Below are 12,070 nucleotides of genomic sequence, written 5' to 3'. Positions count from 1 at the left end.
GAATAAATACTTGGTCCTTACCAGGTGGAGAGACAGAAAAAGGCGAAGAGACAGAGAGGTGGAGGGAGAAAGGGAGGGGTGGAGGGACAGAGAGAGGTGGAGGGACAGAGAGAGTTGGAGGGGCAGAGAGAGGTGGAGGGACAGAGAGAGGTGGAGAGACAAAGAGAGGTGGAGAGACAGAGAGAGGTGGAGAGACAGAGAGAGGTGGAGAGACAGAGAGAGGTGGAGAGACAGAGAGAGGTGGAGAGACAGAGGTGGAGAGAAGGCAGATGAGAGAAGTATAGAAAGACAAAGCAGAAAGGTTGAAGAAGATAAATGTGTGTGCAGAGAGGGGGAAGAGACAGAGGTGGAAGAGACATAAAATATGTAAAGACCCAGGTGAATAAAATAAACAATCCTCTCATCTTTCCTTGAACCTTGGCCTAGACTGAAGAACTCATTCCCCTCCACTGGCCTCCATCAGCTGTCATGCTGTCACCGGAGCTGGGCTATCGAGAGCTGTCAGTCTGCTGGTTAAACTGTGAGGGTGTGGTTTGGCATGAAGTCTGACCACCCCACCACCTCCTGCAGCCTGTACTGACTGTCAGTCAACCCTTCTCACTGCACATAAAATTTGAACAACCTTTATTTGCACAATTCAACAGCTTTACATAGCCAAACGGATGCCAATTCATTTCAAACAAATGAGCAAAAAGAGATCAGAAGAAAAACAGAGGATGAAAGAGATGAGGGGATGAGAGAGAGCAAGAAAGAGCAGAGAGGACAGAGAAATTAAACAGGGAGAGAAGAAGGAGAAGAGGACAGACTACAGAAATATAGAGGCAAAGGCAGGGTAGGCTGCCAGGCAGTTGGAGAGAGGTTGACCTAGTCAAATGATGTATTAGGTTAGCATGTCACCCTGCTGGAAAATGCCTCTGGTTTCTCAGCAGAGAGAGGCTAAACTCAGACCGCTTACCCAAACAAACAGTTCTCAGAGGATCCCTGTATACCTACTCCAGCAAGCCTAGGGGCACAGGGGCAGCGCAGGGAGAGAGCCCATAAGCCCATCTGTCGGTTTGTGTCAAGACCTGAGCACAGGCACTACTTGACCTTAACACTGGAGCAATGGAGTGTTGGAGTGAGCAGCAAAGTGAGAGTGAGAGAGCCTTTCTCTCTGCTGCTTTCTCTTTCTCCCCTCTCTCTGCAGTGCTCTCTCACTTTCTCTCTTTCTCCCCCTCTCTCTGCAGTGCTCTCTCACTTTCTCTCTTTCTCCACCTCTCTCTGCAGTGCTCTCTCACTTTCTCCCCCTCTCTGCAGTGCTCTCTCACTTTCTCTCTTTCTCCCCCTCTCTCTGCAGTGCTCTCTCACTTTCTCTCTTTCTCCCCCTCTCTCTGCAGTGCTCTCTCACTTTCTCTCTTTCTCCACCTCTCTCTGCAGTGCTCTCTCACTTTCTCCCCCTCTCTGCAGTGCTCTCTCACTTTCTCTCTTTCTCCCCCTCTCTCTGCAGTGCTCTCTCACTTTCTCTCTTTCTCCCCTCTCTCTGCAGTGCTCTCTCACTTTCCCTCTTTCTCCCCCTCTCTCTGCAGTGCTCTCTCACTTTCTCTCTTTCTCCACCTCTCTCTGCAGTGCTCTCTCACTTTCTCCCCTCTGCAGTGCCCTCACTCTCTGCAGTGCTCTCTCACTTTCTCTCTTTCTCCCCCTCTCTCTGCAGTCTCTCTTTCTCCCCCCCCTCTCTCTGCAGTGCTCTCTCACTTTCTCTCCTTCTCCCCCTCTCTCTGCAGTGCTCCCTCACTTTCTCTCCTTCTCCCCTCTCTCTGCAGTGCTCTCTCACTTTCTCTCTTTCTCCCCTTCTCTCTGCAGTGCTCTCTCACTTTCTCTCTTTCTCCCCTTCTCTCTGCAGTGCTCCCTCACTTTCTCTCTTTCTCCCCCCCTCTGCAGTGCTCTCTCACTTTCTCTCCTTCTCCCCCTCTCTCTGCAGTGCTCTCTCACTTTCTCTCTTTCTCCCCTTCTCTCTGCAGTGCTCTCTCACTTTCTCTCTCTCTCTCTCTCTCTCTCTCTCTGCAGCTCTCTCTCACTCTCCCTCACCCTCTCACACCCTCTCTCTCCCTCTCTCTCTCCCCCCTCTCTCAGGGTGTAGTGTCAGAGTTAGGAAAGGGAAAAGAGAGTAGGCGTGAAGTGCTCGGCAGGAACTGAGTCACTCCCTAAGGTTCACTTTGTGCTGTACCAGAGAAGTCCTAGTCACTCAACAGACTCACACAACTTCTTAGCAAAAACAAGAGGTCTCAAAGGGAAGAGAAGCTCTCGTAGCAGGAGAGAAAGAGAGACGCTAGTATTCACCCCTTGTTGTCCTGACATGGCTCTCTCTCTCCATCTCTCTGGTGTACACCTCCATTAACTACCACACTCAACACTACAGTAACAGTATTGTAGCGCTTCGTTCAGTGTGGGGGGACTTAGCTTCTTTTCACAGCAGATGTTCCATTCTGGGTCAATGAGTTCAATAGGAGTTTAGCAACAGCCAAGGTGTGCAAGCATTTTACTGGAACATGATGTGTGGTCTCTACAGTATTTCCTCATTTGTTGACTACTTATTTCCTGTGTATTCCCGGATTCTAACACAAAACTTCCATTTTGTATGCCAACTTAAATGTCATTCAGGATATAACCTTTATTGTCCATTCTTATATATATATTTTAAATTCAACCTTTATTTAACTAGGCAAGTCGGTTAAGAACACATTTTTATTTTCAATGACGGCCCACCCCGGCCAAACCCTAACCCGGGCCAATTGTGCGCCGCCCTATGGGACTTCCAATCACTGCCGGTTGTGATACAGCCTGGATTTGAACCAGGGTCTGTAGTGCTGCCTCTAGCACTGAGATGCAGTGACTTAGACCGCTGCGCCACTCTATCCACCCCTTCCTTATCTATTGTATCTGGTTCTCTCTCTGTAGCATCCCTGGTTCGGCTGTGTGTGCGTTCGACATGGAGCAGCTGGCTGGGGTGTTTGATGGGAGATTCAAGGAGCAGAAATCACCTGAGTCTATATGGACCCCTGTTCCTGATGAGCTCGTTCCCAAACCAAGGTACAGTATTGCCTTACCTGGCAATCATCTCCTGGCTCATTGTGATGTACTTTATGTGAGTCTAAAGTGTAAGAGTGTAAGACACCATTAACTGACCACAGATAACACTGAAATGGGTCAGTAAGGGGGAGCCTGTGCCTCAGTAAGGGTCAGCCTGTGCCTCAGTATGGGGGAGCCTGTGCCTCAGTAAGGGTCAGCCTGTGCCTCAGTATGGGGGAGCCTGTGCCTCAGTATGGGGGAGCCTGTGCCTCAGTAAAAGGGAGCCTGTGCCCCAGTAAAGGGGAGCCTGTGCCTCCGTAAAGGGGAGCCTGTGCCTCCGTAAGGGGGAGCCTGTGCCTCAGTAAGGGTCAGCCTGTGCCTCAGTATGGGGGAGCCTGTGCCTCAGTAAAGGGGAGCCTGTGCCTCAGTAAGGGTCAGCCTGTGCCTCAGTAAGGGTCAGCCTGTGCCTCAATAAGGGTCAGCCTGTGCCTCAGTAAGGGGGAGCCTGTGCCTCGGTAAGGGGGAGCCTGTGCCTCTGTAGCTCAGTTGGTAGAGCATGGCGCTTGTAACGCCAGGGTAGTGGGTTCGATCCCCGGGACCACCCATACGTAGAATGTATGCACACATGACTGTAAGTCGCTTTGGATAAAAGCGTCTGCTAAATGGCATATATTATTATTATTATTATTATATTAAGGGGGAGCCTGTGCCTCAGTAAGGGGGAGCCTGTGCCTCAGTAAGGGGGAGCCTGTGCCTCAGTAAGGGGGAGCCTGTGCCTCAGTAAGGGGGAGCCTGTGCCTCAGTAAGGGGGAGCCTGTGCCTCAGTAAGGGGGAGCCTGTGCCTCAGTAAGGGGGAGCCTGTGCCTCAGTAAGGGGGAGCCTGTGCCTCAGTAAGGGGGAGCCTGTGCCTCAGTAAGGGTGAGCCTGTGCCTCAGTAAGGGGGAGCCTGTGCCTCAGTAAGGGTCAGCCTGTGTCTCAGTAAGGGGGAGCCTGTGCCTCAGTAAGGGGGAGCCTGTGCTAAACCCTGTATTTCACCCTCCTCCAACAGGCCAGGGGGCTGTGCTGTTCAGGGCTCCAGGTTCAACTCATCCAATGGTTTCCCTGATGAGATGCTGAACTTTGTGAAGACCCACCCCCTGATGGACGAGGCCGTGCCCTCACTGGGACAGAGGCCCTGGATCGTCAGGACCATGGTCAGGTGAGGCTCTGTGATCGCATCAGGGGACATCACAGACTCAGAACTAGGAAACCTTTCGCACACATCCTGTGCTCTTTCCCTGCATCCTGTGCTGTTTCCCTGAGACATGTACACTTGTATGGCTTCATACCATTAGACACCATAGGAGTCTACTGCCATGTCTCAGGGCAAACTCATACACATACACACACATATTTGCATGGACACAAATTAGCCTCTGGGCTGGTTCTCCTTCTGTTTATGCCGGTCAGTTGATCCGCTCGCTGTGAGAGTTTGCTGCAGGAGGCAAGCAGCTGGGATGCATCAAACTACAATGGCCACCAGCCGAGACTATTACTGTGACAAGTTGTATGTGGAATATGAATTACCCAGTGGAACGACTTCTTCTATTTTACAACATCATACACACAGGACTTGTGTAGTTCAGCTACGGTGCTATTGTTTCAAGACAAGTCCATTCATCTGAATGATATTAATGACTGCTCTTGGTAATTAGTTCTGTATGTAAATTGGATGACTATTTTACTGTGTGAATTTCCTTTAGTGAATGACCGTAAGAGCTATGCAGATTGGTTGTGTCCCAAATTGAGCCCATGACCCTACCCTATTTGATAGGACCATGTAAGCTTAGTTATTGTAACATAAGCTCCAATGTGCCGTTTGATAGGATAGATGGAATTATCTCTATATTGCTAACTCAAATCCTGTCAGATCAACGCAATAGCCTATTGGTTAATCAGGACACGGGGTCAAGAGAGGATTGGGTGAAAAACACAGTGTCTCTATATCATCATCTTGTCTTCTTCCCCTTAGGTACCAGCTGAATAAGATGGTGATGGACACGGAGGCTGGCCCCTACAGAAACCGCACAGTGCTCTTCCTGGGCTCCAGCCGGGGGACCATCCTCAAGTTCCTGATCGTCCCCAACCGGGACAACACCGTGTCCAGCAGCAATGTCTTCCTGGAGGAGCTGGAGGGCTTCATCCCTGACAAGTAAGGGTTAACGGGTTACAGTCTCTAATGGGTGCTGTTGTGATGGTCTTATTAATTATCTCTAAGTGTTTCACTGTAACACATGCATGGGACCGCAGGGGGGGATAGGAAGCAAACAGATGGGGTATTGCTTGGTTATCTTTCAATGAGCCCAATTAGAAATGTTTAAGCAAGAGTCTCCTAACTAGAGCTATGGCAGCGGCGCTGCTAATTGTGCCCCCTGATCTATTCTCTGCTCAGACTGAGGGGAAAACGGGGCTCATTTACTGTAGTAAGAAACACTGTAAAAAAAAAAACTTCCCACCCTTCAAAACAACGCATTCATGTAGGCGTCAATGTGAGGTTCCATTCCACCAACAACTAAATGGGGAGCAGAGGAATCAGATCAGAGGGCAGATGAGGTAAGGCTGCAGCAATAGCGGCGGTGGTGCCGGTGTGTGAGTGTGTTTGGGGGTGATTTGCTGTGCTGTGATAGTGGTGTGGCTGTGAGCCTGGTATAGGGGTGTGTGACAGGGCTTGCAGTCCCCCTCACAGCAGGGAGCCAGCTAATCAGGAGAGAGGGAATGGAGTAATCAGATCAGCCTTCTCCCAGCCTGACCTTCCTTAACCCCAGACTAACTCCCCTAATGGGCCCAGGGTAGATAGACGGCCCCCGCCACCATCGCAGGGGCAACACATCACAGATAGAGATCCTCAAAGCCCAAATTGTTTTTTGATTGGCTGTCTGACATAATGATTATATTTCATATTTTCGACCTGGTAATGAACCATGAAATGACCCAGGGGAAACAGAGAGATTAATGGGCCACACTTTCATTATTTCTCAACCTGTCTCCATTTTACTTATTTTGTTTACTTATTTAGTTGTTCTTTCTCTCTCTCTTCTCCCTCCCCATCTCTCACTCTATTCTCCCTCCCACTCTTCTCTCTCTTCTCCCTCCCCCCATCTCTCACTCTCTTCTCCCTCCCCCCCGCTCTTTTCTCTCTCCATCTCTCACTCTCTTCTCCCTCCCCATCCTTCTGTCAGTCTGGTTTCTCACATAGTTTGTTTGCTGTGAGGTATGATTAACAACTTGATACTGTAGTGTGTGATACATTTCCCCTAATGACTCCTCAGCTGCAAGCCATGTTTATTACCATAAACCATCTTTAATTTTAATTTTACCTTTATTTAACTAGGCAAGATCAGTTAAGAACAAATTCTTATTTTCAATGACGGCCTAGGAACTGCCTGTTCAGGGGCAGAACGACAGATTTGTACCTTGTCAGCTCGGGGGTTTGAACTTGCAACCTTCCGGTTACTAGTCCAATGCTCTAACCACTAGGCTACCCTGCCATCCTCTAAATAAGCCCATGCAGGAGTGAACATATGTATATAAATATATATAAATCCAGCCTACAAAGGCAGGTGTTTGGATAATATGGAAGTGCTAAGTACCAATTAGAGCCCATGCAGGGTGTAGCTGGTGGCTTTGATGCCCATCCAACCCCAGGCCTCAGTCATCAGCCATCAACACACTGCATACAAAAGATGACACTGTGACAAACAGGCTTCTGAAGGCCTTTTACTGCTTTCACTTTGATTGTTGTGCTTTTAGTCATGAACTGGTTTGAGTTATACTTAAAGAAGCAGTGATGTGTTGTGTTGATATGATGTGCAGTGAGATCATGTAGTGTTGTGTTCAGTTAGTGTGTGATATGATGAGGTCAGCTTGACCTCATCATGGTGTGGTGCGGCTTAGCCGACTGTGTGTTGTGCAATAAGGCAACACTCTCACTGTCTCTCTGTGTGTGTATGTGTTTTTAGGTGTGGGGAGGACTCTCCGCAGGCGAGGCAGTTGTTGTCACTGACTCTGGACTGGGTGAGCCAGTCTCTGCTGCTGGCCTTCCCCTCTTGTGTGGTCAGGGTCCCTGTGGCACGATGCCAGCTCTACTCACGCTGCATGAAGTAAGTCTCACACATCACACACACCTTTCATCTCCACACACACACACATCACACACACCTTTCAGCTCCACACACACACACACACACACACACACACACACACACACACACACACACACACACACACACACACACACACACACACACACACACACACCCCTCACCCACACCTCTGTAGCCCACACACACCTCTCAGCCACACCTCTGTAGCCCACACACACCTCTCAGCCACATACAGTATATCTGTAACACATCCTAAGCCCCGCCCACTCCCAATCATTACAATCACACCTTTAGTCAGGCCCTAAACCATCTGCCAACTTATACAGCCTACCCTCGGTGCACCAAACTACTTTACCACATCCCCAAGCGCTCTTCGACAAATCAGTAAATCTATTCGGCACAGAACACGCACATATACACGTACACACACACACACACACACACACACACACACACACACACCCACACACAGACGTCTTACTCTCTTGCTCTTTGGCCTTGCTGACGACTCACCACTGAGTCGTATTGCCTTGATGCCAGCAGACTCTAAACCTAGTGAGCCGTGACATACAGTAACGTATATGTCAAACGTGTAATGTGTTCAATGAATCCATGGTGTCTCTCTGCCCTGGGTGGTGCATCACTAAAGACTGTGTTTACTCTGTTTATCTCCAGGAACTGCATTGCCTCCAGGGACCCCTACTGTGGCTGGACCAGAGGAAGCACCTGCTCCTTCCTCAGGCCCGGGACCAGGTGAGGTGCTGGGGGGGGAACGAGGGCACAGCACTGGCCTCTGTCTGGTTCCATGTCTGGTCCCTGTCTGCTATCGACCTGCCCCGTGTCTGGCCTGTACCTTTGTCTTGTTTCTGTCTGGCATCCGTTTGACCTCTGTCGTATCTATAGCTGGTCTCTGTCTGGGTCTCTGTCTGGGTCTCTGTCTGGGTCTCTGTCCAGGTCTCTGCCTGGTTCTCTGCCCAGTTCTCTGCCCGGTTCTCTGTCCAGTTCTCTGCCTGGTTCTCTGTCTAGTCGATGCCTGGACCACCTGGGTTGCTGTGACACTCTCTATTTATACTGAGTGTGATGCCTAAGCTCTGACAGAGCCTACAGTTATAAGCCTGCAACACAAGCTGTGGCTAGGAAAACATGTCCTCATTTAGTTATCCTGTCAGAGCGAGCTGTGTACATTTATTCATCCAGGAGATCTGCTATTGCCATTGTGTGTTCACAACAATGCTGCATTCTTCAACACAGCTTGATATCCATAGCTGGGTGTACATCTTTGTCAGGGTTGCGTTGCTCTTGTACGCCTGCCACAGAACGATTCCTGGCTGTCTTGGCAGCTCACCTCTTGTTCTGGGCTGTAAACCTTCCCACTCCCTCCCGCTCTGCCTCACGTCCGCCCAGCCCAGTGAAATCAAATCTCTTTTTAGAGAGGCAGCTTATTGAATTATGTGTGCAAACACAGGTACAGTGCCAGCAGTTACAGACAACAGAGCCTTAAAGAGCACCTTACGGCCTCACCGTTATACAATTAAGGACCCTGTGTTGTGATTTGATTTAGCAAGGGCGGTCAACCTGTCCATTGATCCTGTATCAAGTGATGTTCCCGTTTGAGGATAAATTCCATTTGGAAAAGTGAAAACGATGCTGGGTGATGAAAAAAACTCTCCATTGTTTGCAATGTAAGACTGTAACATGGACTATATTGGAACAAATATAATTAGGCTCCTTACTGATTAGTATATCTTATTGATTGTTTTATTACTGTAGGTGTTTTGCGTCTGTTTATTAGCCTTCATATTTCTTCCAATTATAACTGTACCTGTAATCTGGTCTCCTTTAGACTCTGGGACAATAAATCCTTAAACTTATTCACATTCTCACCATTAAGGGTATTGTGACAAAAAACAATCCCCAGCTACACTAGGCCTGCTGCCTTCATTTACCCAACACAATATATCCTATGAGGGTGAGCAATATATCCACAATAACCCTCCAACCACTCCAGTGTAAACTTACTTCTCAAAGTTATTCTCAGGCAGTGAAACACTCAGTTGACCTTTTTGTTGTTTGGGGCTTTTCAACTAATTGTAGAGCTGGAGACGCATCCCAGTGAGCTGTCTCTGGTTGTGGCGATGCAGCCTTCCCTCTAGCACTTCCCATGTCTAAATTACCTCATTGGACAGGGGCCATTTTGAAGAACAAACTGCTGTTATTTCTCCTCTTTAGAGGACCTTTATGATATTTATTTTATTTTACCTTTATTTAACTAGGCAAGTCAGTTAAAGAACAAATTCTTATTTTCAATGACAGTGGGTTAACTGCCTGTTCAGGGGCAGAACGACAGATTTGTACCTTGTCAGCTCGTGGATTAGAACTTGCAACCTTCCAGCTGGTAGTCCAACGCTCTAACCACTAGGCTACCCTGCCAAATGCATTCACAGTCTAACTAGCTGATGTTGCTGTCTCCATGGGAGGTCAATGCACTTGGTCTGGTCTCACTGCTGTTGGAACTCACCCATTTTTAAAAATGTATTATAATTTTTTGTTGTTGAATTTTACCCCTTTTTCTCCACAATTTCATGGTATCCAATTGTTTAGCAGCTACTATCTTGTCTCATCGCTACAACTCTCGGGAGAGACTAAGGTTGAAAGTCATGCTTCCTCCGATACACAACCAAACCGCACTGCTTCTTAACACAGCGCGCATCCAACCCGGAAGCCAGCCGCACCAATGTGTCAGAGTAAAAACACCGTTTACACCTGGCAAACTTGGTTAGCGTGCACTGCGCCCGGCCCGCCACAGGAGTCGCTGGTGCGCGATGAGTCAAGGACATCCCTACCGGCCAAGCCCTCCCTAACCTGGACGACGCTGAGCCAATTGTGCGTCGCCCCACGGACCTCCTGGTCACGGCCGGTTGCGACCGAGCCTGGGCGCGAACCCAGGGTCTCTGGTGGCACAGCTGGCGCTGCAGTACAGCACCCTTAACCATTGTCGCTTCATCATATAATGTCAAAGCCCCTTTTGATTTTCCAAGTTCTCCTATTAAAAAAGTAGAAATGGTAAATCATTTTTTAAGTACGAATTGAAAGATCCAGACCAGCTTTCAGAGTTGGGGGTATACAATACAGTATTATTTCACTCAACTCCACACAAAAAAAGTATTCCTGTCCTTTGCTGGTACAATGTTTTGTTGACCAGAGAAAAGCAGAGGTTTCTGTCAGTGACCAAAGCTTGCAGTAGGCCTATGTATTGTTTATGTGTGAATTGATAAATGATCGTCTTTCCCCTCTTCCAGACTGCCGTTCGAGCAGGACATAGAACACGGGAACGTGTCCCACTTGGGCGACTGTGATGGTAAGAGAAGTGTTTCTTTCTGATTATTACCATCCTGTAATGTTAAGCTGTATTTGTGTTGATTCAGTGTTTCTTACATAACTGCCTACTTTAGGGTAGAACATCATACTCTACATTTTACATTTAAGTAATTTAGCAGACGCTCTTATACAGAGCAATTAGGGTTGAGAGCCTTGCTCAAGGGCACATCAACATATTTCTCACCTAGTTGTCGCTGGGATTTGAACTAGTGACCTTTCGGCCCAGCGCTCTTAACCTCTATGCTACCTGCCGCTTCTACTGCCGTCTAGCTCCATATCATCATTAATAATCAATCAAATGTATTTTATAAATCCCTTATTACATCAGCAGTTGTCTCAAAATTCTATACCGACCCAGCCTAAAACCCCAAAGAGCAAGCAATGCAGATGTAGAAATCCCCATGTATGTTTTACCCATATTTGTTTTCTCCTCTGTTTACTTACTTTTGGCAATGTTCAGAAGCTCTCTTTTTCCTCTTCTGTAGCTTTGCTTTGTAGTTGTTTCTACTTCTGGTTAATTATTATGCGTCTCTGGGTATCCTCGCCTTGATGTTTTCCTAGTTGCTTTCTGATATGAAAATGATGGCGGCACAGCAAAGCAAAGCGATCCCTCAGACAGAAATCTCCTCGACTCCCTGGCTCTTTTGATCCCACCGCTACTTCTGATGAGGCATTCGTGCAAATGAATCCTCCGCCTCTTCAAGTTCTCCAAGTTCATCTGCCATGCACCTGGAGAGCCACAAAGATCAATATTACATAAGTCTTCAGAGGGGCTGTTTGAAGATGCTCCCTCACCCCTGGAGCCCTCTGCACCACCCTGGACCCTGATCACTGTCTGTCTGGGGGTGCTGGTCCGGTGGCTTGTGACTCTTCCCCTAAGCTTGCTTGACCCTGTGTCGGTCAGTATACATAAAGGTGCATTAGCCTCAGCACCCAGCGTCTCTTTGAGGATGTTGCCAGGATTCTCCCATATGATCTGTCTTAGATAATGGTTCTGATACTGACATGACAAACGCGTGGCGGTCCTGACTACTGCTGACAAAGGTGTTGTTGGTTTTCACAAGATGAATGGTGCTGAATAGCCCTGTGTACGCTTGCCAAAAGGATGTGCAAGCATCATATCAGCTGCCAGAATCATTAAGCTCTGTGCCTTAGAAAGTGATGAACTTGTGCTTCAATTTCTTCCTCTGTCTGATAATGATGCTATTTTAGTTTTTACAGCACATAGCTTCCCCAGTGTACAACACTCAGATGGTCTAAACAGATCTCTGAAGCCATCAACCTACTCAATAGACAGTCTGAAGAAGACAAAAAGCTGCAAGTAGAAAATAAATCAGTTATGACTTTCATCATTCAGTGTTACTATTTGAAACCTGTGAATTGTCACATCAGTCCATCACACACACACACACACACACACACACACACACACACACACACACACACACACACACACACACACACACACACACACACACACACACACACACACACACACACACACA

At 48.0% G+C, this 12,070-nt stretch overlaps 1 protein-coding gene across 3 annotated transcripts in view; it reads left to right on the top strand.

Moving 5' to 3' along the window:
- The window catches only part of sema6bb (sema domain, transmembrane domain (TM), and cytoplasmic domain, (semaphorin) 6Bb), a 139,206-nt gene that overhangs the window by 90,717 nt on the left and 36,419 nt on the right, over positions 1–12,070 (top strand). For all 3 annotated transcript variants that reach the window (XM_035780500.2, XM_035780491.2, XM_035780480.2), the window contains exons 11-16: positions 2,935–3,066; positions 4,094–4,243; positions 5,057–5,236; positions 7,044–7,184; positions 7,863–7,940; positions 10,487–10,545. In XM_035780500.2, coding sequence (XP_035636393.1) covers positions 2,935–3,066; positions 4,094–4,243; positions 5,057–5,236; positions 7,044–7,184; positions 7,863–7,940; positions 10,487–10,545 — 740 coding nt within the window. The remainder of the gene's footprint in view (positions 1–2,934; positions 3,067–4,093; positions 4,244–5,056; positions 5,237–7,043; positions 7,185–7,862; positions 7,941–10,486; positions 10,546–12,070) is intronic.

This window comes from Oncorhynchus keta, chromosome 1, assembly GCF_023373465.1.
Source record: "Oncorhynchus keta strain PuntledgeMale-10-30-2019 chromosome 1, Oket_V2, whole genome shotgun sequence".
NCBI lineage: Eukaryota > Metazoa > Chordata > Actinopteri > Salmoniformes > Salmonidae > Oncorhynchus > Oncorhynchus keta.
The sequence above is the reverse complement of the archived record's forward strand: the minus strand, read 5'-3'. Positions and strand labels throughout refer to the sequence as shown.